Here is a 25,687-nt window from a genome sequence, read left to right on the forward strand (position 1 = left end):
CTGAGATGGTGAAGTAATTGTAATCCCTTTGCACTGGACTCAGTGTTTTAAGAGAGCATGTAAAATTTGTAGCCTATTATTCTTAGGTATTTGAAAATATTTTTAGCTTACATTTTAAAAAATCCCAACAGCCCACAAAAAAACCAAAACAAACCGAAAACAACCCGAAATACAAGGATTGAGCACAAGGTGTGTCAAAAGTGTAATGTTCCCATTAAAACAAGCCCTTAGTTTCTGATCAAGGTGGTTTTCCAGCCCCTCTTACAAGCTGCTGTTGTGTCTAGATTGGTTTTCCAAGAAGCTAGAGATCTTAATGGAAAAAAAGAAATCTCATTGGTGGACATGAAGCATCTTTTACTATCTCAGTCTTTTTGAGCTACCCTCAACCTGCATGAGTAGTGGATCCTTTACCCAACAGCCACTTTCTGTAGGTGACTTAGCATGAAGCACAAGTAAAGTTATTATATTATAAAATAGCAGTGGCATCATTAGGGAGCACAAAATCTTATTAAAATTATTCTTGTGCTCAACCATAACCCTGAAAGTTTTGGCACCACTTAATTGTTACGATGTTACATACAGAGTAAGCATGTTTCTTACTGATGTACTCCCTCAGCAGATTTTTTAAGTCATTTCAAATCTGTCTTCTCTGGGAGCAAATTGTGAAGTGAGACATTTGTGCTTAATACTTGAAACTTTCCCCATCTTAAATTGTATTTTGCACTTGATGTGGAAGTTTTTACTAAATGGGACTTCATAAAGTTGTTTTTCCTTTACATTTACAGACGTCACACTCAGTAGAAAAGCAAGTTTCAGAAAGCTTATCCAGGACTCTAGAGACTGTTGAGCAATAGTGATACTGTCCTTGCAGTCCTGTAAGATGCCAAGGTCACAGATTGTATTAATTGTATGAGGTTTAATGTTTCCTTGAAGTGGAGCAAGGAGAAGTATTTTGGTGGGAGTCTCTCTTATCCTGTCTACTTGAAATATTTTGTTTGAATTTGTAAGTATTTTGACCTTTTAAAGTTGGATTTATGCTTATAGTCACTTTCTTGTTTTCAGTTAAGCCATAACATTAAAACTGTGACCTTACGACCAAATGGCAGAAAACTGTGCTGCCTGATGCTAACACTAAAGGATACCAGCTTTCTGACAATTGATAAGGTACCTTTCAAAGATGCAAATGAAATGCGGATGTATTTGGATGCAGTCCATCAAGACAGGGTTCATACTGGTAAGTGCAATTGTTGTAAATCATGTTGTAACATTATGGAGAGGTGTAGTTTTCCCCATCTTATCATGGTTTAACTATATCAAACAGCAGACAAGCCCCAAGCATCTGCTTGCTCAGTCTTCCCAGTAGGGTCGGGAAGACAATGAGAAAGTGAAAATGAGGAAACTTGTGGGTAGAGACAGAGACAGTTTAGTAAGTAAAGCAAGAGCTGTGCATGTGAGCAAAACAAATGAGGAATTCACTCACCACTCCCCGTGGGCAAGCAGGTGTTCAGCCATGTCCAGGAAAGCAGGACTCTGCCATGTGTAGTGGTGGCTTGAGAAGACAAGCACCATCACTGTGCCTCCCTTACTTCTGCCCCAGCGTTGTACACTGAGCACGATGCCGCGTGGTGTGGGATAGCCCTGGGGTCAGCTGTCCCGTCTGTGTCCCCTCCTGGCTTTCTGTGCATCCCCTGCTTCCTGAGGGCTGATGTGAGCAGCAGAAAAGGCCTTGACTCTTTGTGAGCAGAGCTCAGCAATAACTATAACATCTCTGTTATCAGCACTATTTCCAGGACAAAACCAAAACATAGCCTTATCGTCACTACTGTGAAGAAAATTAACCCTGCTCCAGCCAAAACCAGCACACATCTTCAGCACATTTTGTGTTTGTGTTCCTGGCTTTCTCTGCCCTTCTGTAAATGCTTCTGTCTGGCCTCATAGCCCATTTTTTGTTTTATACCTTTCTTATGCTGAACAATAATCAGAGATTAACATATGGGATTTGTTGTGTGTTGGTATTTGAAAAGCTATTAATCACCCATGCCCAGTCTCTTTAGTTTTTAATTTTACTTACTTTGTTCTTTTTAAGGATAGGAAGTTTGCTGCCAAGTGGCTAAATGACCAGTATGAGGGATACCCATAAACATGTGCTTATGTCTCTGCATTCAGAATATTGTAGTCTATTGTAGTTGGCAAGAAATCTGGCATGCTCTTTCCAAAATCAACTCCAGCTAAACATTTTGCAAATAAAAATTGCAGTCAGTTAAATGACAATCAGATCAAATATTGTGTACTTTTTCTGTCAGCTGGGAAACCCTCACAAGGATCTGGCAGTTTTGGAGGTGTTCTGGGCAGCAGGACCACACAGAAGGAAGCTAACAGGCAATTCTCTTACATAGAGAACCAGGTTTGTTAAATTGTTTAAATTTTTCCTCTCTAATTTTATTCCGTTCCTCTCTTCCTTCTCATTGTCCTTGCTGTATGTTGTAATAGCACTGTAAATACTTTACATCCAAAGTGCTTGTAATCTAGAGAACTTGGAATAGATGGGTATGGGGTGGTTGGCAATGCTGTATCTTGCTTGTGAGGAAACATCTGCATGAGTAAGAAAGGTCAGTGTCTGGCTACAGAAGTCAGATTATGTTGTTCACATATGAGCTTTTAGGCAGAGAAGTAGAAATAGAAGGAAAGTACATGGCTGAGACTTGCTTCTCACATAGCTCTGATCTCCTTTTGTTTCATGTGAAACACCTTATATGTGTGTGACTGTGTCTTAGTCACCATAGGTCTTAATGAGTTTAGCAGACTTGAGCCAAATGTGTACATTGAAAAGCAAATGATCCAGGTTTATGTCAAAGTTAAGTTACTGAATTTGTGGCATTCTGCTCACATTTTTGTGCAAATTTCATAGACTTCCCCCCAGAAGTTGTTTTCCTTCCAAATATTTTTTTCTTCTTTTTCTCCCCAGATTTCAGGGTTTATCTACTAGCTTTAATTTACTTCAATAGATGGGTATGGGGTGGTTGGCAATGCTGTATCTTGCTTGTGAGGAAACATCTGCATGAGTAAGAAAGGTCAGTGTCTGGCTACAGAAGTCATATTATGTTGTTCACATATGAGCTTTTAGGCAGAGAAGTAGAAATAGGAAGAAAGTACATGGCTGAAACTTGCTTCTCACATAGTTCTGATCTTTTGTTTTGTGCCAAACACCTTACATGTGTGTGACTGTGTCTTAGTCACCATAGGTCTTAATGAGTTTACCAGACTTGAGCCAAATGTGTACATTGAAAAGCAAATGATCCAGGTTTATGTCAAAGTTAAGTTACTGAATTTGTGGCATTCTGCTCACATTTTTGTGCAAATTTCATAGACTTCCCCCCAGAAGTTGTTTTCCTTCCAAATATTTTTTTCTTCTTTTTCTCCCCAGATTTCATGGTTTATCTACTAGCTTTAATTTACTTCATTATCTCCGTGAATATACTTACATTACTGTCCTGAGGGAGACTATTTCTGGCATTGTCCCAAAACAAATTCTACATGTTACCTTAAAGGCAATCTCACTGTAAAAGCTTGAGGCTGCACATACAGTGGTGAGATTAGACGTGTTCAGTTTTCAAGTCTAAAATTGGCCAACATTCCTTAGTCAACCAATTATTACCTCTTTGCATTGCATCACCTATAGGGCTTGTTTGGCCCAGGGCAGTCAGGGCACTGTTTTAATTATGTGGGTTTTAGTACAGCTTTTTAATATTTTTAATTGTAATACCACCCAGGATTGATCTGGGGATAGTTAGGAATCATGCCTTGGGTTTTTTTTAATGTCAGAGCTTGTAAAGGAGATTTTTAAAACTGAACTTCAACTGACTTAGCATTGGAAAATGGGAAGGGAAAGTAGAGTTTAATGTTGACGACTAGTATGACTCAGTCAAAATTTTACCTATGTCTAATTAGTGTTTAAACTCTCTGAATGTGATACAAGTAGTATCTCTCCACCTCTGGATGCTACACTGTAGCAAATGAAAAGTGGTGGAAATCATACATTAGACTAAAGATGATCCTTTTTTCCCTCTTGGATTTTCTCCCTGGCCCACGCCACTTGGGCTTTGCAGACTCCTCCCAAGAGAGTGACTGTGGAGGGTAAGGAGGAGAACACATTCCGCAAGGTGCTGGGGACCCCAGCGAGAGGCTCTGTCAAGAATTCTGCTGGAGCTGGAACACCAAGCAGCAGGGTGAACATTTCAGCATCTCCTGCATCATCAGTCCCTCACAGGACAGGCTTGTTGGAGAGTCGGTAGGAGGGTTTTCTTCTTACTATGATACTGTAAAAATTCAGCCCTTTATAGAGCTACTGGTGGAACTCAGTACACTGAGACCTAAGAAGGGGGATATAAATCTTTCTCTGGTTTTGCTGTTACTTTTAACAGGATGTTAATACATGCTTTTATAGCCTCTGACTGGTACTGGCACTAGAGCTTTTAGTACAGCTTAAGAGCTGGGCAGACCAAATGCTTCTCTGAATGCCATAAAAGTGGAGATTGCAGAAGATAGGTCCAAAACGCATGGAAAGCATTGAGGAATTATGTTCATTTGGAAGAGGGTCATTTACTAACCTTTCAGAAAGAATGACCACAAATGTTTCTGTCATCAGTGAAAAGAGGAAAAGAACACAACCCCCTGGTTCAGAAATGAGTGAAGATTATCCCAAAGAGAATGATTCTTCAACGTAAGTAACAGTTGTTTCTGATTTTAAATTCCTTGTTCGTTTGTAAAGGGATATGTTTCTGAAAAGAATGCTCTCAGCCACATGGACCAGGCCAGTCAGCTTATTAATACATTGGGTGCTTGAAATGAGGTATGTGTTCAGGGTTAGTAAGGGAAATACAAACTACTCCAGCAGTTGATTTCCATGAGCTGGCACATGCAAATTTTGTGTCATCAATCTTTTGTTGATTATGTCAGTCAGAACTGCATGTAGGCTATATGTGCTTTTGACCCTTTTTGAAACAAAACTAATGAAGGGAATTGCCGTATGAAGAAGAAGCTCCATGTGCTTGAAGTCAGATTTAATTTCAGGAGGGCTTGTTTAAATGAATTGAGTTAAACTTATGTGAGTGAAGTTCTGCTGTTCGTGGTCAAGTATTAAAGGTGACAGGAGAGAAATGCTTTAAAACAAGTTGTAAATATTGAACAGGAATATCCCATATCTTCCATAATTGCACTGCCTTCCACTCTTCTCTCTGTAGGAATAATAAAGCCTTGAGTGATCCAGCATGGAAGTACTTGAATAGTAGCAGAGAGAAACAGTTGAACCTGAAGCAGGCTGAGGAGAATAGGACATCAGGTAAAAAAATGAATGTAAAGCCAAATGATACCTAGCCTTGACCAGTACAATTTTGCCCCTTTGGTGCAACTTCAGCGCGTTGCTGCAGAGGTGGTTTTTTCCTTGGCTGCTGTGCCATTAACTTTGTTGCTTCCTCCAGAGCCATATATGAGATGCAAGTAACCTGCCTTCATTTTCAAAGCTTGTCCTGCTCTAGTGTGGCCTTGACCTTTATTCTTCAGTGCTGATGCCAGTCCATGAGCCAGCTTGCTTGAAAATTCCAACAGGCAGCTTCAAACTGTTCCAAGCTACCCTTTCACTTGGGAGGGGATTTCTGTAAACTCCTTTTTGCTTGCTTTCTTATGTATTTTTAAAAGTTCTCTTTGCTCTTAATGCCCATGTGAGCTGTAGGCTGGTTTTTGTGATTGAGATGTCTACTGTTTGCTTTTACTTCCTTGTCTCTTCCCCAGAACTTACAGGGCCAGGATTTGTGTCCTGTTTGTACCAAAGTTCTGTTGGATACTGCTGTGGGGCAAGGCTTTACAGACAATACAGAAATGCTGACAATATGTAGATAAGCTAGTATGGCAGCACTGCTCTTCAGTTATGAATCAATACTTAGCTTCTTTTCTCGTAAAGAGGAATGCATTCAAGATCTTGTTTTTATGGGGGAATGTTGGTGGATGCATTCTTTTTTTTGTGCCTCTCTAATGGCACAAATGTGTTGCTGGAAGAGCTGGTGAGGTGAATATTTACCTCTGAAGGGAAATATGGTTTTGTCTTCAGAGTCAAAGTTAGAGTCTATGTATCCCTGAAAGTTCTTGCAAACTTCTTTCATATATCTGCATTTCTGAAAATCGCATGGCTCAAACAGCTTCAAGCTGGAAAAGAAGCAAACAGTTACTCATTATTCAAACTAAATTACACTGAGATTCACTGTAATAGGTGGGTTTTGGACTCGAGAGTTTTTTAATGTGGCACCATCTGAGGCATTAAGAATCTCAGGATCTGTCACAATGATGTCATAGCAATGAAACAATCCTATTGTCCCCCAAGTATGTAGTAATTTACTGTGGGAGTTTAGAGTGGGAGGAGAAGCTGTTTTCACTTCTGCATATTTACCTTGAATTTTGGGAGCCCTGCATTAGAAATCAGGAGTTTTCTGTACATGTGTCTTGTCTCTCTTAACAAGAGGTAGATATTTATGAATTTCACATAATGAAGATAATGACTTTTTAATATTTTGTATTGCACTTTGAGTTTGATGAAGACTGAATTGAGTACCTGAAACTCCATCATGCCTTTACTTACATATCATTAATATTCACATTATACTTTTAAGCATATATATTATCTGTCTCCCAACCAATTCTAGAAAGCAGTATTTGAGGATTTTTAAACCTTTTGACTAAGTACTTTTAAACAAGTTGGTTATTGTAAAAATAGCTGTGTAACCTGGAACAAAATGTCCTGTCTTTCCTTCTCTTTTAAAGGTGTTTTACCACTGCAGTCATCATCTTTTTATGGTAGTCGATCCTCTTCAAAAGAGTACTCCACTGGCAGTTCCTCCCTGGACAGGTAGGGCTGATTCACTAGAATGAACTGTAAATAGCAGTTGTTTCACAGGAATTAAGCTCTTCAGTTTCCTGTGTGTTGATCACATGGTGCTTAGATGCATAACATGGTGAGTTTTGTTGGATTTTTTTTTTTCCTTCAGGAGCACAGTCCAGTTCTTCAGTGTGTCTTCAACTGCCCTGCTCACATCTACAAACTCTAGTTACTGCTTGCAAACTTGCAATAGAAAGACTTTGTAAAATCACTCAAGTCTCTTATAATTGTTATGAGTAACTCTAGATGGTTCAAATTCTATATAAACTCTGGAAGTCTGAACCCTTGCTTCATTTTTCCCAAGTAGATAAATGGCATGCAGTTCTATGTTTTAATAGCAGTATTTTAGCAAATTCTAAATCCTGCTGAGCTTGGGATTCTTCTTTGTCAGGTGCTGTGCAGTCAGACTCATGGTCTCTGCCCTACATAGATGAGATACAAGATTAAGGGAGAAAAGGAGCATTGTCTGTGTTTAATGTTAGGAGTTGAGGTCCATAGTTGGTGATTAGGTTACAAGAACAAGAGACTGAAAATGAAGACTCTGGCCCAGGTGTGAATTTTAAGCATATCTTGGGAGCAGTGATCTCATGCTGTGTAATCATTCTTCCTCTCATCATACAGTGTAGAGTATTATTAAATTTATAAGACCAAAGACTTGGTTATACTGTGTGCACACCAGTGGATATAAGAAAATTTAACCAAGCTAAGGATTTAACACTTCTGGAAAGTTTTGAACACTTCCAGAAGTGTTCTCTGTCACACATCTTTTTCACTGTGATGCATTCCAGTTATCTTGTATGGATTTACCAGTCCTTGTCCTGAACAGTGGAAGTGTCTTCCACTGTGATTCCAGTGTCATGGACTATAGCTCTTTAAGACAGAGCTTTACCAATCTTGCACTTTTTATGCTTTTATGTTTCTAGGTCTAGTGTAACCAGCCAGACCTCTTCAGCCAAAAGAAGCCTGGGATTCCTTTCTCAGCCTGCCCCTCTTTCTGTTAAAAAAATGAGATCTAATCAAGATTACACAGGATGGAACAAACCCCGAGTGCCCCTTTCCACCCATCCTCAACAACAGTTGCAAGGGTAAATTTAATTTTATTTATCTAGCATGCATACTTTGATCATCAGAACATGCACATTCTTGTAATTATTTAATTTTTTAAATAATCCTGAAACTAATGAACACTGAGGGAGGAAACACTTTTCTTAGTTTGGAGGATATGTATTCTTGAATTCACATCCTGGGAGTTTCAGGGACATAGTAATTTCAGGTAATTCATGTTCCTTTAATGATGATTAATTTCTTTGTCTTTATGTGTGCATGTACATTATATATATATATAAATATATGCATTTTTTAAGAGTTTAATTGTAGAAACTTATGGATGCTTTCCTGATAAATGCTACCTCCCATGAGTTTAGGCTGAAGGGCTGGGGAACAGCTCCAGTAAGATGCTCTTTGGGGAGTGGCTGGGGTGAATATCCTCTGTGTTAATAGTGCTGTGTTTAACCCTGGCAGCAGGTTGGCACGTTGACCATTAGACACAAAGTATTCAATTTTTGTTTTCTTTTTCAGGTTTTCAAACTTGGGAAACACCTGCTATATGAATGCCATTCTACAGTCCTTGTTTTCAATTCAGTCTTTTGCTAATGATTTGCTCAAACAGGGTATTCCATGGAAAAAAATTCCACTCAATGCACTTATCAGGTAAAATTCACATTTTGTGAAAGCTGTTTTTCTCCTTCTTTATTGAGAAACCATTTTGGTAATACTGAAGCATCCTTGTAGAGGGTCATTTGCCTGTATAGATAATAAAAGAAATCCTAGAGCTGTCTGTCTTTTGGAGCTTTAGTTTTGAAATAGGAAATTGGCTCTTAGAACTTACAATGTTGAGTTACAGGCATTCTTTTACTGTATTTCTAGTGGCAGAGTGAAATGCTTCAGCAGAAAATGTAAGAAATTGCAAAATAAGTTAAATGCAGAAAAGTTTCTTTTAAAAACTTTGCCAGGTAGAGTTTAAGCTGATCACTAACTTCACCTGATATGTGGGGGCTTATGCCTTTTGTTGAGTAGCTGTGGAAAGTGTTCAAGTTTTGCATACTTTATCTTTCTCTACATTCAGCCATTTGGGTTTTTTATTGTATTTTCTCTGGTGCACCTCATTTCTTTTCTGTTACTAAATAAGATGCAGGATTATCAGAAGCATTTATGTTTCCGTTCCATCATTTTTTTATATCTTTTGATGTAATTTTTCTATTTTTGGTGTGTCATCTTGAACTCTTTCTGCACTACTTGGGATCAGAGGTTGTTCCATGTGCCTCTTGAAATGTCCTTTCTCTAATTTTTATAGAAAGACCTCTGAAGGTTGTGCTCCATATACCTAATGGGCAGTGTGTGATCCTGTACAAGTCAGAGTTGATACTCAAAGCATCTACTTTGTCCTCTCTTGGTTTGGCAATATCATCTCACCTGGTGACTGTTTTTCTGGTTGATCAGTGATTGCTATTCAACTGTGCTGTGGTTTCCTAACGTGCTTCACTGAGCAGCTGTAGAGGGCTAGGACAGCACACGCTGTTCTTGGAGTTCAGCAGAGCAGCAGAAACTTGTCAAGCTGCAGGAAAATTATCAGATTCCTGGGGTTAACTGAGTATTAGTTGTTGGGTTTGGGATGCAAGGGGATTATACAGGTTTTCCCTGTCTTTGGGTTGGGTTTTTTTGTATCATAGAATGTGACTTCTTCCTATCACCTTCCTATGTATGCAGCATGACCAAAACTTGTGCTTGGAATATATTTGGTGTGTATGTCCTGTGAAATTGTAAAGCAGTTGTAAAAGGTAACTAAATCACAGTGGCTGAGGCACAAGTAAAGTTAATTTCAAAAGTTTTGTAGTAAAGCTAACAGAAGCACTAGCTTGAGCCAAGGAACTCCTCATGGCTCTTTTTGCTACAGCTTTTTTCTCTGTTAAAATGTTTTTATGCTGAAAGATGTAAGGCTTTAAAATGAGTGGCAGTTTAAAAAGAAAACATAAATAGAAACCATTCTGACCATTCCAGTTGAATTTTGTGATTTTGTGTTGCTTATTTTGGTACCGTGTGATATCATATTTCCTATCAGTACAAATGTTCTCAGAAAGCATTATGAGGTTTTTTCCTCATTGTGAAAGAGGAGAAATAAGGTTTTAGAGCTTTATAAGGCTTTTCTCTTTACCTTAAAATATTGTGGATTGGGTTTTTTTGTTCATTTGAGTGCTGTTTGATGATGCCTTCAAATGAGATCTCAAAATATTTGAAATGGAAAAGGTTAATTATATGTGGGATATTTTCATACAGAACCCCTGAACCACTTATCACAGGAGAAAAGCTTTTAGGAACCCTTAAAATAAGGTATTGAGTTCTATTATGTTTCTCTAAAGTCCTGGAAAACCAACCAGTGTTTCATTGCCTTGACTTCTGCAGACGTTTTGCCCATCTGCTTGCTAAAAAAGATGTCTGCAGCCCTGAGGTTAAGAAAGAACTGCTCAAGAAGGTGAAAAGTGCCATTTCAGCTACTGCAGAGAGATTTTCTGGGTACATGCAGAATGTAAGTATCATTGTCTGGAAGCAGTTATGTGCAATTTGTCCAGTGACTGAGCTGCATTGAACACCTGTCAAGCTTCAGCTTGTTTGGCAGTGACTTTGGGTTGAAGGGCAGTGATGGTTAGAGCAGAACTGCCTCAGTATTATTGAATGTAGTGAACTAAATAGTTCACCAGTCTGTGTGTGTTTGAGAAAAATACTGAATGAAGTCGTACAAAGCCATTTCATTGCATTTATCTGGTTTCTAGGATGCACACGAGTTCTTGAGCCAGTGTCTGGATCAGCTGAAGGAAGACATGGAAAAGTTAAACAAAACTTGGAAGAGTGAACCAGTCCCTAATGAGGATAACTCACCAGGACGTGCTTCTGATGACCTCTCAGCCACCAAAGTTTATACGTGTCCCGTTATCAGTAACTTGGAGTTTGAGGTTCAGCATTCTATCATTTGCAAAACGTAAGTGTGCTTGACAGCTTTTTCCACACTTAAAAGACTAGGAAGTGTTCCCATCTCACGTGACTTCATCTGCAGGTTGTAACCAGAACTGAGAACTGTGTTTTATCCAAGGCTAGATATTTAGAAAGATTCTCTCTTGTCTAGAAATGCTGTAAACCTCACACTCTGCTGCCTGCTGCTGCAGGCCTTCTTTAAACAGTTTCATACCACCTAGTTCTTCATCTCATTTCCAATGGAAAGCCTTTGTGCTTTGCTCTTTGTGTACCAGCTGTATGGGAATAGAGAGAAAAGGGGGCTGAAATATTACTTTCAGCCAAGTAATATTTCCTCTTAAAAAAAGGAAAAAGGGGATGCCATGTATTTAATTTGATCTTTCTAAGGGCATCCAGGGAATGGCATTTTCTTCTGTCTCTACATTCCTGCAGAAAAAGATGTCAACCAATACGTTTGGGCATTCATTGTGTGTGACTTGTGCAGCAGATGTGTTCAGCTATAGCAATCACTTTGATTTCCTCTATACCTGATCATTTGCCTCTCCAAAGCAATCTGTGCATTTTTGTTCTTACTCTTACACAAATGTTTCAACTTCTAAAGCATCAAAAAGAAATTGCAGGTTCCAACTCTGTCCTGAGCATCAAACAGTTCTGTTTTGATGAGTAAAAATAGGGTGTATATGTTTATATATGTTTACAGGGAAGTCACTTTACCCTAAACCATTAAAGTGTTCATTAGTTTCAAGTTTATTTTTTATCAGACTTGCACAAGCATGTTTGTTTTTCAGGTGTGGTGAAACAGTCACTAAACGAGAACAGTTTAATGACCTCTCCATTGACCTTCCTCGAAGGAAGAAATTCCTTCCTTCCCGATCCATCCAGGATTCTCTTGACCTCTTTTTTCGGGTATGTACTTTGAGGGGGGTTTTATGCATTGTGGAGTGTTTGTAGGTTTTGCACCATATGGAAATTCTGATTGTACAGCTGATTATTAGTCTCAATGACAGTGGTTTGCAGGTGTGTGAGATAACATTGCACTTTTTTGAGGTTTGTCCATTAACAGTATACACAAGTTTATATGGTAAAATGCTGTGCAGAAATTAACTGCTGTAAAATAGGTAAACTTCCCAATTTTGTGATGGAAGAGTTGAGGTATGAACTAATACAGAGGAGAGAAGGGAGGCTGTCAGATTGGGATAATCACTCAGGAAGTGCTACCTGTCCTGGGCTAAGATGCTTCAACAGCTTGTGTACAAGCCTTAATTAGCATGGAGGAAAAGGTCATGCAGGTACAATAATTAAAAAAAAAATAGCTGTAATATGTGGATGCTTACTTTGTAAGTAGAGCTTCAAGGTGAAGCTTCTGAAAGCTAAAAATGAGCCATATGTCTGTGAATTGGTGTTGTATTTTGTGATATCTTGAGACAAACCTTTTTTTTCCTCTCTGTATAGATAGTATTTTCAACAGAGAGAATAGCTGACGTGCTTTTTCTTCTAAAAGCTCATGGCGGGAGGGGTGTCTTACAATTTTTTTAAACATCCTGAAATTTTAGTGTAATTTGACTTCACTTAAGGTAGAGGGCTTGTAGAAATGTTTGATGGGCAAGTTATGTAATTTTGGGAAAGGAATGGTTCCCCTTTTGGTGTCTGTTCAGAACTCTACTCTCATGTAGCATACCCTTGGTAAGCTTAGATGAGGATACCTTTTGAGGAACAAAGCAAAGGTTTTGAATAAGAGGGAGAAAATTTCCTGGCACCATCCTTCACCAAAGGTTGTTAGGGAAGAAAAAAAAACCGAAAAAAAAACCAAAAAAAAAACCAAATCCTGTGCATGGGAGGGGAAACTGTTAACCTCACAAGATTTTCCCCTCCCTTTGGAAGCTATTTTGTGTCATAATGGTGGCTAATTCACTGGTCTCCAGTAGACTTGCAAGAAAAATTCCTTCTGTATTAGTGGATATGCTGTGAAAATTTTAAGGTCTGCTGCCTGACTGCTTATTAAATGTGCTTTTACTAGGTCAGCTTGAAGGTGATTATAATTTTAAGGGTTTACTGCTGTTTTGTAGAGTCTGTGTAACAGATGTGATGTATTTTGGTTGAGATCTGTTTGATTTCTCTTTTGTTCCACAAGTCATTTCTCTGCTCCCTTAAACAGGCAGAGGAGATTGAGTATTCCTGTGAGAAGTGCAATGGAAAGTCTGCTGTTGTCACACACAAGTTCAACAGGCTTCCCAGGTAAGCGTTGACACTGTTCCTCTCCTTCCTGGAAGCATGTTACAAAAGTGCAGGCAAAAATCCCTTGAAGAGTAAAGCTGGGAAGGTGAGCAGGACAGCATGTACAGTGGACAGTGTGTGAAAGAGGTGCACCTGCAGTCAGTCTTCATGCTGTTCTTCAGTTTCACTCTAAAGAAGCCCTTGGAAACCCTTAGCAGTTCTTGTTTCTTCCTCCCTGTCCCTGCACAAGGAGGACTAAGTTTTCCCCTTCCCCTTTTCTTGGGGTTTCTGGGATGTGAACAAAGCAGATACAGAAAATATATTCTGGAATTATAATATTGTACAAATTGAGTGATGAATGAGGCACCTCTGTCTTGCAGATAAGAGATGGCCAGCATTTGCCTGCCACCCCAAAGTAATAATTTGGTTTGGTCAGGTGAATGCCTTTGGAAAAAATGCTTACTTTGATTTTGAATAGATTATCTTTGACTTCTGTCTTGAGATGAACATTTGTCCTTCTCTCATCTCTCTCAGGGTCCTGATTCTTCATCTGAAACGATACAGCTTCAATGTAGCATTGTCTCTCAACCATAAAGTCGGGCAGCAGGTGGTTATTCCGAGATACTTAACCCTGCTTTCCCACTGCACGGAAAGCACCAGGCTGCCACTGACACTGGGATGGAGCGTCCATTCTGCCATGTAAGTGTGCAGCTGTGCTCCCTGCTCTGTTAAATCATGTATGCCACAAGGCAGGCACTTGTCAGCTCTCCAGAGGATGTCTGGGCAAGGAAACATTACAATTATGCACTTCAGATTGTGCTGCTGGTTTGTAATGCTGCTGTCATAAGAACATGTTTGAAAAGGAAGCATGATAGAAGCAGTAGGAAGAGATGGTTGGGCATTATCTGGGGAATATTTGGTAAGATAATATTCTTCACTGTCCTTGAAAATAACTTTATATTCTTTTTAAGAACACTTCTGCTAGTAATTGTAAAATGTAGGCTTCTCAGTCCAAAGTAATCTATATTTCCATTCAGAGCACTCAAACTCTGCTTAGAAGACAAAACATCCTACCTTTTTCTGCTAATTTCCACTTGCACCTCCTGTGCTGTCATTCATTTTCCATCATCTTTCCTGTACCACTGTAGTATCTGAGCACTTTACATGCTGAAAATACTCTGTCCTTTTCCCTGAGACTGTCATTTCTGTGCAGCTGCCTGACCTGAGACACAGAGACTAAATGTGCCAGTTGTCATAGGAAGCTTGTGGCAGAATGAGGAACAAGGAGCCCTTAGGTCTCTCGTAGCCTCTGCTGAGTGGCATAGCCAGGGTATCCATAGTGAGGTAGGACACATCTGGTGCATGTGTTCAGCAGTGTGGCAGCTGTTTTGCCAAATCTTTAGTGGTGTTTTGAGATGTAAGTGGATGTTTCCAATGAGTTTGTTTTAACAGTAGAAATCTCAACCACAACAGTTTGTGCTAAACAGAGCAGCAATACTTGAAAATAGGTTGGAAATATCTTTCCAGTGTTTGGGGTTTTTTTCAGTCATGGAAGCCATTGTGATTGACCAGGGAGTGGAAGGGGATCTAGGATGGAGAGAAGCAGCCCTGGTTTAGGGGGAAGATTAGAAAAGATTGCTGCAGTGGCTACCATCTGTTTGATATATGTGCAGTGATGGACTTTGAGGAGCCCATGAAAGGATTAGATGGAGCAGGAAGTTGGTTCAGAGGAATCTAGGTAAGGCAGGAGGAATTAAGATGTGGGATATGCCAGAAAACCGGCTGATCCAGACAACAGCAGGAGACTGTGGTTTGGGAGCAGGAACTCAAGTGCTGGTGGGAATAAAATATAAAGGAATGAGTTGTCTTGACATGGGAGCCAAGAGCCTTTAATTTGTGAGCTGGTCCCTGAGGGTGCATCGCCAAGAAGTGAATCAAGTTTAAAGGATTATACATGGTTTTGAACAACTGTTGTTTATTTATAGTGTGATGAAGTTATTACTGTAAATCTTAGCAATTAGCAAGTACATAATGGTATTCTGCTTGTTCTTTTGGTCATGGATTTGCATGCGTAGCAGACAAGTAAACACTTATGTTTTAAAGACTGTAACTACTGCTATAAATTATTTTGCTCTTTTAATAGTTCCCGTCCATTGAAAGCCTCCCAAATGGTGAATTCCTGTACTGTAAGCACTTCCACACCTTGTAGGTGAGTTATAGCTCTGGAGTGTCCATGTCTAATGGCCTGGGGTTTTGTGGCGTAGTTTCCAAGGCATTTTTAGATTTTCTAGTTCTTTTCTGGTTTTTACGTTGTAAATTATTTCAACTAGTGTCTTTTTTCATAGCTGAGTTTTATTGGTATTACATGGTAGCTGAAATTAACATCAGTGGTGCAATTTGCCTAGTTTAAGAAGCAAAATTATTTTTACTTCTCTAATCTAGCTCTTTGTTCTGACTCTATGGAGCCAAAATGGGTGTTTTGGGAACAGGTGGTTGATTCCTTAAGTTTATTTGCAAAGATGAGACAGCCAGTTTTTGATACTGTGAAAACTGTGATATCACACTGGATGGTTTTGCATTGAGGGATGCTTAAAGACCAGATTTACTGATAAAACAGAAAATGTGACTTCTCAGACTCCTTTGTCTTACATTCTTCCTTCTTTAGGACAGATCTTAATGGAAGAGCAAACAGGAAAAATGAAAAATTGGTGCAGTTTTGTACTTTTTATATCTGAGTGATGTCGTGAAAAGCCCTGTGTCCAACTTAAAAAACTCTGGACAAATGATTTATGCCAAATTCTATGTGTTAATGTGGCCTTGTCTCAAATGAGTTCATTCTGGGATTGCTAGGTAATAAAGTGCAGAATCCTTTGCCTTAAAAGCAGGAGCCACACACTTAGTTACTTTTAACTTTGTAAGCTCTTATTGCAGGCTTCAAGTAGACATGTCAGTTAACCCAACAGAATAAAGCTTTGCTGAAAACCTTGTCTGCCATATTAATAAATTGTCATTGTCGTAAGCTCTTATTGCAGGCTTTGAGTAGACATGTCAGTTAACAGAATAAAGCTTTGCTGAAAACCTTGTCTGCCATATTAATAAATTGTCATTGTCAGTTGTTGCAGTTTGTTCCCCAATTGAACAGTGTGAAAGCAATGCTTCAACAGTTACTTTGAGACATGTTTGTATGATGCTACAATGCTGTGAAGTTCTATAGCCATGTTTTTAATTTACAGAAAATACACTTTCAAGTCAAAGAGCTCTGCAGCACACTATGTAGATTCTGACAGCGATGATGAGCCACTGAAACGCTCTGTTGCCCATAGCCAAAGGCTGTGTAACATACAGAGCAGAGATCAGCAGCAACTGCAAGATGAGCCAGAAAAGGTAAGGGAAAAACCCACAAATTTTCATGTACTAGATCCTGTATGTGCTCATGTCTGCTGTGTGCTTTTTTTAGCATAAACTGAGTGACATTGATGTCAGATGAGGTTTTTTCCCTCCTAATTAGCACTGCAGTGCTGGAAGGGAGTGCTTTGCTAATTGACCTCTCTCTACAGTTGTCTTGGGTTCCCACTGGGAACAGAAGTAATTGCATTGCAATTGAACTTGAGTTTTCAGGTTATGGATAGCAGCTGCTTAGCAGTTTGGTCAGTCCTTTGGGTAACTTCCACTAATAATGTTCCTGGGCTGAAGTATAATGTGCTGTCAATAATAAAAGTATGCAGTAAAGCCCTTGATTAAATTAGATCCAGTACAAGTTGGGCTAAGCAAAATATTCAGTTGAGACAATTTCATGCACATCCAATCCGTGTTCCCTTTCAAGTGTGGCTTTGAAATGTTTTTAGAATCTGAAGCTAACAGCCTTTGTAGGCGGACACAGAAGTGTGAAGAGACCAAGTTCATCGGTGCAATGGCACAGTTAATTTCAAATTGCCTTTGGGCTTTTCCTCGTGACTAGTGTTAATGCTGCCAAGATAGTTTTTTTGCCTGTCAGGCCAGTGTATTAGCAGGTAGGTGAGTTGTGTGGGAAGAAATGATGACCCAGAAGGGAATGGAAGCAGCTTAGAGGATTATCTTGCAGTACCACTTTGTTCTGTTGAGAGTGCTGCAGGCCTAGTGCACAGGACAAGTTTCCTGCTTCTCTGCTTCTATAAAGCTTTTGCTTCACTTGACAATGCTCGTAGGGTTATTTTAATCAAGCAGAGACTTGTGGCCCTGATTATGATATTAAGGGACAGGTGTAAATGTGGATGAATAGCAGTAGTAACAAGAGGAAGATATCTACAGTTTCTGATCTGATGGGAAAGTCAAACCAAGGGAGGATCCTGACCCAGTATTTAATAAATGACAGATACTGAGTATTAAATTTGTAGAAGATCCAGAGCTGGGAAGAGCTGCCAGGTTGATGAAGCTCAGAACTGCAGATAAGAATGATCTTGACAAATCTGAGAAACTGGATAAAAATAGGAGAGGTTGTTCAGCAGGAACATGGCTAAAGGTGCTAATCTTATCAGGATTGGCTGTAAATGTGGGATAGGAACAGCTGAGAAAACAGCAGACCTTCAGAAAGATCATGAAAGGTGACAATCACAAGGTCAGGCAGGTTGAAAGTAGAAGTATCTAGACAGAACCATAGCCTACGTTCACATTGTGTGAAGTAACCCTCCTTTTTTCCTCAGAATTGAGCTTTAGCTGGAGTTCTGTATCCATCTTTGGGCTCTGGACTGAAAAGAGTTATAGATTAACTGGAGAGGGGCCGAGGAGAGGAACATGAATGGTCAGAGGTCTAGAAAGGAAGATGTTGAGAGAAAGAGCCAGGCAAGTGGTCTTCAGTTTGGTCTTTAGTTTCAAGAAAAACATAAGCAAGGCTTGTGTCTTCAAGGAAGGGGAAGAAGTTAATAGAAACACTTCAGCTGTTTCCTGTGCCTGTGGTGGATAGAACAAGAAGTAATAGACTAAATTGCAGACATTAATTTTTAGATTAAGTATTAGGGAACATTTCTTTATGGTCAGAATATGTAGGGACGGAATGGATTACTGTGGGAAAACACAGAAAACCCTTTGCTGAAGGTCTTGTGACTGCTGTCCTCCATGGCACATCTATGGCTGGCTGCAGCTGAGGGAAGGAAACAAGCTTGTCTTTGAAGTGCCTCTCTTACCTTTCAGAAAAGGTATTTCAAACTGTCCTAACTGATTCTTCCTGGAGTTTTGTTTGTGAGGAAGAGTAGGTAGTTTCTGCTGCACAAGCCCTGTAAGTGCAGAAATTGTGGGAATAAAGCATACTAATTTGAATAACAAATTAATTACAGGCTTTACAGCCTGTTGTGGGAAAGAAACACTGGTGGTGATGATTCCACATAAATTATTTTATTCTGTGGCCTTGCATATTGGCCACTTCTCAACCACAGGCCTGGCCAACCGTGTGTTACCATTAACCAGGTTCTCTGACCACCTCAGTGTTGTCCTGGGAGACCTGGTCCTGGTTTTTGGAAGTGGCAGTACTTGCTGCACCATTTCTCTTGGTGTGATTCTCAGAAGAGCTGTGGATGGGGTTGCATTAAGGGCTTGGTGGTCACTTTGTCTGGCAAGTGTATCCCTTGCCAGGCACTCCTTGCAAAATGTCCCTGCCGTGTAGCATCTGTACATGGCACTGGGCCAAAGAGCAGTTGTCCAGCTAAACGGCACAACTGCAGTTCCTGTGATCTCTGCTTCTGCAGATGAAGTAGTGTTTGAAGAACTTCTTATGTGGGAGAACAGCTGGAGTAGCATCTGTATATGGCACTGGGGCAAAGAGCAGTTGTCCAGCTAAACAGCACAACTGCAGTTCCTGTGATCTCTGCTTCTGCAGATGAAGTAGTGTTTGAAGAACTTCTTAAAAATGCTTCCTTAAAGCAGCCTGTCTTAGAGCCTAAGCTATTTAAAATCTATGCAAATAATGTCTAGTAGAAAAGTTGTATTCAAATAATGCACAGATGCTGCCAAGTCTTTAAAGTCCATCCACTGAATTAGTGGTAGTTGTTGGCAGGGAGCCTGGAACTAGGGTTTGCTGAAGAGCTTAAACCAGTTTTGATGTTGGTAGCCTACAGGTGCTGCAGAGAGAGAAACCAGAAAGCTTCAAAAGGTATTCTGCTTTATTTATCCAGTGCATAAATATGTGTGAGGAGAGAGGTTTAAATTTGTCACTTCTAATTCTTGGAGGGCAGCAAGTCTAGAACAAGCAGTTTAGTTCACTAATTCATTTGCTAATCTTGTTTGATAAGACAGTTTTAATACAAAATGCTTGCTGTATTTGAGTAAAAAACAGCAGTAAAAATGTAATTTTGTTCATTTAAGCAAAGTTCTGGGATTCATCCTAATGCAGTTTGCAGTAAGATCTGGATAAGTACATTTTAATAGAGACTATCTTACCCCATTTTTAACATAATATAGGAAAAGAAATTCTAAGCATATGATAAATAGTGTAATTGTATAAACATGCATACGTGGAGGTTAACCTCCTGATTAACAGTTAATGTCAAAATGATTGAAATTACTATATTATTTGCAAATTACGATGGTGTAGGAGTTGGTGAGCATCAGCTTTAGGAAAATTAACTATAAAAAGGAAAATTGAGATTAAGGTGTTTTTTCTTTCTTCCAAATGAAAATCATTCTGTTCTCCTTGGGAAAGAATAATTCCCCCTTTCCCTGTTTAACTGTTTTCTTACTTGGTTTGCAACTCCTGCCTTCCTCCCTCTACTCACATCAAGGTTTCATATGGAAAATCTGCAGCACAAAACCTAATTTTAATTGCTCTTAATACCAGCTCAATTTTAGTTTCTGTTCATCCATGCCTGTATTTGAGTGCAGTTACTCTCATGTTGCTGCTTCATCCTTTGTTAACAAACTTGCAGTTTCCCTGCTTCTATCTCAGCATTGACTTGCCAGGGGCTTGAGAATTCATCAGAACCTAAAGGGGAAACAAGTTTTCAAGAAAAGGAAGGAGAAGGGAAGAGTTATCTTATGTATGTTAATTCCACAAGGCCTGTAAAAACTGGTTGTAGTGTATATTTAAATATTTTTCTGTGGAGTAAGTGTAGCTATAAAGGCTGTCTCTCCATTGAGTCTCATGTAACTCTTGAATGTTGACAGTGCCAAGCTCCCGCTCCCTGGGGTTAATAAAAATAAATCTCCACGGAAATGTAAAGCTAATGCTATATACTACACCTGTTTATTCAAACACTTAATCATCACTCCATTCATCTCCAGGGTTCAAAAAGAAGTAAAATGGAAGGCGATAAACCCGAGGTGGGTAATGCTGGTTTTGATGGGATGAGCGAAGATGAGCTCCTAGCAGCTGTCTTAGAGATTAGCAAAAGGGAAGCTTCTCTGTCTCTGAGCCATGATGAAGATAAGCCCACAAGCAGCCCAGACACTGGTTTTGGAGATGATGAAATTCAGGAATTGCCAGAAAACCTGGAATCTATGGAGATGGAGAAACCCAAAACAGTATTAGACTCAGGTAAGGCAAAGCAACCATCTTAACTCTAGTGGGCTAAAGCAGGTTACTGATAACATCAGGTTGGTAATGGCTGGTGGTAGGAACTGGTGAACTGTGCACTGCTGAAACTGTGACTTGATCAGAGTTTTAGGAACTTAAACTGTATAATTTCCCTATGTATAAAGCATTTAATTAATCAAACCGTGAAAATGTATTTTCTTCTAAGTCTGCCACCTCCATGATTCAAAGTTAATTTCCATTTTTTCCCTCTCTTGATTAACACATGCTTCCACAGGTTCCTGTGCCAGACCATTCAATTTCCTAATATTTGGCCTGTCTAGAACTGACTCTTCCATAAGCAGAAAGTATTTTCATTTCTGTAGCTGTTGTAGCCTAGGCAGCACAGTAGCAGTGCTCTCATGGCATAAGACTAGAATGCTTTCATAAATGCAGCTTTTTGTCACTAGTTACTAATGAATTTAACTATATCTCTGTTTTATTTTCTAAAGCTTTTTATGTGAGAGTAGACTTGTAAGCTTGAGACACTCAAGTGAATTGTGGCCTCTGACAGAGAGGCATGTTTAAGTACAGGGAGGAGCCTGTGATCTCAGTGGGGGGAAGTTGAGTCTTCCTTTACCCAGCTGAAGGACATAGAAGTGTTTTAGCATTTATTGTGTGCTGCATGCTTTCCATCAGGTTTTCAATTGCACTAGCGTGGAAAAAGAGACCAACAATATGCTCACGTCCTCTAAGAGCCAGGAGGTTAATTAACAACAGAATACCCCACTGTTTCCAAAAATGACACTTGCTTCAATGGACAGCTCTTGACAGCCTTGATGGTGGAAGGCTGTAAGAATAATACTATGTATGTGATCAGCCTGCTTTGTGCCCTCCTTTTTATGCAGTAATGTTGCTTACAGTGTTGTGAAATTGAGTTGTGATAGAATATGGCCACATAAACGTATTTCTGTCCAGGTTTTCTTTGGAAGGTACAGTGTAATTATTTGAAGGCTTTTTTGTGACTCTTAAGCAAAAAATATGTGTTTAATATAAGTTCTGTATTTCTTCTTATACTGGAAGTTTTCAAAGGTCATGTAACGCATTCTGGGGTTCTTTTCATCTTGAAAGGATTAGACTGATGGATAATCGTTCTGGTGCTGTTTGTCTTGTGTTTAAGGGCTCACAGATACTGAGACTGCCTTGTATTACCCCTGTTAATAACTAATCAGCAGATGTTGAAGTCTGCACACGACAAAAGCATGAAATTTCACGTGCTGCTGCCTGATAGCTGTTGGAGCAGATGTTGCACTTTCTTGGTTGCAAGAAAGAATCAAAGTGTCCTGCAGCTGCAGGAGTGTGTGCAGCAGTTGAATGAATGTTCATTTCTGATGTTCTGTAAAGCACTTCTGCCACTGTGTTTACTTCAAGGGTGAACTAAAAAGTTACCATCATCATGCACCTTTAAAGCTGTACATAGTGCTCACAAGATTGAGGCTCTTAGCTGAAGCAGAAGGTAGCACTTTAAACAGTGCTTGAGATTTGTGCTTTTTTTCATCTTGCATTTGGTTTGGCTCTTATTGTGGCTTCATCTGTAGTACTCTGAGGTATAATATGCAATGCAAATTTTTATAATCCATGCTTTCTTACAGAGAAATTCAGGTTTGTGGCTGGAGAAACTAGTGGTGTGTGGCTTCTGTAGTTAAACTTGCTGTTTTTGAGTGAACATAAAAGGCTAAGAAGAGAACAGGTTCAGGGATTAATTAATGGTTCATTGTGCACCAGCTAAAATGAGTATGACTGCACTTTGGAGTTTTTTCCATTTGAGTCTTGTGTGGGTGTTTTATGGCGGGCGAGCTCCCTGTCAATAGATGTCACTGTGCTGCAAGGATTGTGGTGATTTAAAGAGGACTTAGCTGGTAACAAACAGAAGACCCAGAAAAGTATAAACTGTACTTTGTGATTCCTCAGGTCCTGCCAGTTTCACTGAGATAACTAAAGATTTTGATGAGAATAAGGAAAACAAAACTCCAGAAGGCTCCCAAGGGGAGGTTGACTGGCTGCAGCAGTACGATATGGAGAGAGAGAGGGAAGAACAAGAACTCCAGCAGGCACTGGCTCAAAGCCTTCAAGAGCAAGTAAGAAACAGTTTGCTTTCTTAAGTTGTCTTCCCCAACACTGGTTACCTGAAAGCTAAAGGAAAAGCTTGCATTCAGGCAGTAACTGCAAAGGAATTATTCTGCTTTTTTTGGCATAACCAGATGGAAAAATGTTTGGGTTTCTTCTAGCTCCAGTGTCAGTAGAGTGATGACACTGGATACATCTGGGCACATTTTGAATGTGCTTTGAAACCTGTGCATCACATCACAGACCCACAGATTTCTCAGAGCTCCCCATGCACTTTTGTGCACTGGTTTGTCACATTATATTAAAAATTATGATAATCTCAAGTAAACTCTTCCTCTCTGACATCAAGATCCCAGCCCACCTTTAGCTTCTCTGGCAGTTTCTTGCAGTGTGTCACGTCAAGACTCAGTGAAAGAGGCAGGTTTCAAAGCCAAGGCTAAGAATGACCATGTCAGGTCAGGCTAAAGATGTGTCTATCCTAGGTGTGTTTCTGTGCTAGTAAGTAGGGGATGCTTAGTGAAGAATGTAGGAACTGAGCATTTATGTGATCCTTCCCTGTTAATAAAATGGAAAAAGGATCCCAAATAATTGAGTTGAAAACAAGTCCTTTAAATTAGGCTTGGAAAGAATGGGGGTTTTGAGTTGTGTGCTGACTGTCTGTATTCCACTAGAACTGCAAGACCTGTAACTGATTTCTACAAGTTCAACCAAGCAGCAGAGAATAAAGCAAGCACTTAGCCAGGTCTTCCTTTAATAAGTGCCCTTGTCTGCTCTCTATTAATACCAAAGCTGTCATGGCTTTCCTTATGAGATCTGATGTTTCCATGGCTCTTGGATTTTTTCCTCTCCCATTACTCATTATGAGGTGCTGGTATGTTCCATGCCAGATGTAGCTTTGATTCATCAATGCAGAGCAGTTTAACAAAGATTCCCAAATCCTTTAGAAATAGTGAGATAAAAGGCCTCATGCTAATAATGTAAAACTGCCCTTTGAGTGTGTTTCTGCTACAGTTCTGAAGCAAAAATCTGCTATTCTAATGATTTGGACATGGAAATGTGGTAGCTGTGGTTATCTTGATTTGAAATACATCAAATGTATTTCAAATGTATTGGGGTGCTGCATTCAGGTGTGCTGAAAGCACTCAAACCCAAAATTAAGAAGCCAGCTCATTAAATATTATTGAATGGCTTGCCATAGCTCTGGGCTTTCAAGAGTAGTGGGAGGAATAGGGGCATGATATTATCCAAACATTTGATGTGTTTGTTGACTTGAGGTTTCTTTGCTCCTTGGTCATGGTAATATTTTTAATACCTGGTTGTTTAGTGATGTCTTTTTGCATCCTACCTTTGTGGATTGCACCTGTTAGATACGACCACTGGCTCCACTTTCAAATGGCTTAAAAATAGCAAAATCTGTCAGGATTTAATGACTGTATCCTCAGCTGGCTTTGGTCAGAAGCAGACTAAATTTTGCTGAAGTGTGAGGAGCTTTGTGTATCAGTGACAGCTTTCCCGAGCACAGGGTTACAAATTCATTCAGATGCTTTTCAAATTAATGATCCAGGGAAAGCATTTGGTGTTACTGGAGACTCGCTCTGCTGCATACCAAACTTCAGGAGCTTTGACAAGCCTTAATGAAGGTTTGTCCCAGGTTCTGTTGCACGGGAACATTGGACTCTCGGTGGTTGCAAACATTCCTTCACACAGAACCTTTAATTTACAATGTCAGGTTTGTTGTAGAAACCAGAGCAGCACAGTTTCAATGGAAAAAGAGCACCACAAGAATTTTAAACAGTGAAATGTCTCAATGAGCTAAGTTTTGTTCTCTCCCCATTAGGAGGCACGAGAACAGAAAGAGGATGATGACCTCAAACGAGCCACGGAATTAAGTCTACAAGGTGAAACTTATTTAAGTTCTTCCAGTATGTTGCTTTTGAGAGAAAATTGATATGTGTGTATGAATGCAGCTCCTGCCTGTCAGTAAGACAGCTGGGATTCATGTTCTTTTGGTGTGTGCTTTGTTGTGTTTGGCGCTCAAGGTCAGTTTTTCTTGTTCTTGGTTGTGAAAGCAAATGCCAGGAAAAACTTAAGCTGAAAAATTACTTACTTCAGACTTTTGAGTTTTTAGTTAGCTATAGAGATACAGAGAGAGATAGGTGTAATATATTATAAGCAACATCTATAATATACATTAAATAATAATATTAATTTAGAGAAAGCACAGTGGATCTTGAAACTTTGCATTCCCAGCAAAGCCAGCGTGCTAATGGCCCTAGTCAGAACATAAGGATTATTTGTTACTTGCATTGCTATTTTAGGGCTGATTAATGAATGCCCTAGCCTTGCCTGGGAAAATGAATCAGTGCTGTTTCTGTCAGGTATGGGATGGGAAGGGGACAGACCTCACTGCAAGGTACAGCTGTTGGGGGTGAAGAAAGAAACCCAGAATGTACTGTCTGTCTCCTCCAAGTCCAGACCGTGCTGTAGGCCTCCGCAGGCATTGTTTAACATTTGTGTGAGGCTGGCATGCAAGTGATTTCATACAATCTGGCAGAGCAAAGCATAACTGAGAGAAAATTCCTGCTCCGAAGAGGGAGAGGGAGGGATAATAAAGTATTGTGTTAAGATACTTGTAGTTGCTCAGGGCCTTTTAAAGGCCCTCAGCTGTTACTGGAAGAACCTGTGTCAGCTCCTGAAGAGAAGTAAGCTGAATGCTGCTTAGGCATCCCTCACCCTGAGCTCTGGCAGACTAAGTGACCAGTCCTTCTTGGGTTTTCCTTGAATGACATCCAGGAAGAATTCAAGGCTTTCATCCCCTTGATTTGCAGTTGCTTAGCTTAAACATGAGCATTTCCTTGCTACTGTCTCATTTGTAAGGCATCAGGAAGCAGCTGTTCAAGGAGATGTACAACATCTTG

The 25,687-nt window shown here is 39.7% G+C and overlaps 1 protein-coding gene across 1 annotated transcript in view; it reads left to right on the top strand.

The window, feature by feature from the left end:
* USP37 (ubiquitin specific peptidase 37) overlaps positions 1–25,687 on the top strand; it is a 32,771-nt gene that overhangs the window by 2,870 nt on the left and 4,214 nt on the right. Inside the window, exons 3-20 of the mRNA XM_041404396.1 lie at positions 1,063–1,234; positions 2,304–2,404; positions 4,107–4,288; positions 4,646–4,720; positions 5,241–5,338; positions 6,811–6,895; positions 7,849–8,010; positions 8,504–8,635; positions 10,385–10,508; positions 10,753–10,958; positions 11,740–11,857; positions 13,107–13,186; positions 13,700–13,864; positions 15,309–15,374; positions 16,399–16,549; positions 20,414–20,666; positions 22,614–22,780; positions 24,607–24,667. Coding sequence (XP_041260330.1) covers positions 1,063–1,234; positions 2,304–2,404; positions 4,107–4,288; positions 4,646–4,720; positions 5,241–5,338; positions 6,811–6,895; positions 7,849–8,010; positions 8,504–8,635; positions 10,385–10,508; positions 10,753–10,958; positions 11,740–11,857; positions 13,107–13,186; positions 13,700–13,864; positions 15,309–15,374; positions 16,399–16,549; positions 20,414–20,666; positions 22,614–22,780; positions 24,607–24,667 — 2,398 coding nt within the window. The remainder of the gene's footprint in view (positions 1–1,062; positions 1,235–2,303; positions 2,405–4,106; positions 4,289–4,645; positions 4,721–5,240; positions 5,339–6,810; positions 6,896–7,848; positions 8,011–8,503; positions 8,636–10,384; positions 10,509–10,752; positions 10,959–11,739; positions 11,858–13,106; positions 13,187–13,699; positions 13,865–15,308; positions 15,375–16,398; positions 16,550–20,413; positions 20,667–22,613; positions 22,781–24,606; positions 24,668–25,687) is intronic.

The sequence above is a fragment of the Onychostruthus taczanowskii genome, unplaced genomic scaffold (genome assembly GCF_017590055.1).
Source record: "Onychostruthus taczanowskii isolate IOZ18803 unplaced genomic scaffold, ASM1759005v1 scaffold10, whole genome shotgun sequence".
NCBI lineage: Eukaryota > Metazoa > Chordata > Aves > Passeriformes > Passeridae > Onychostruthus > Onychostruthus taczanowskii.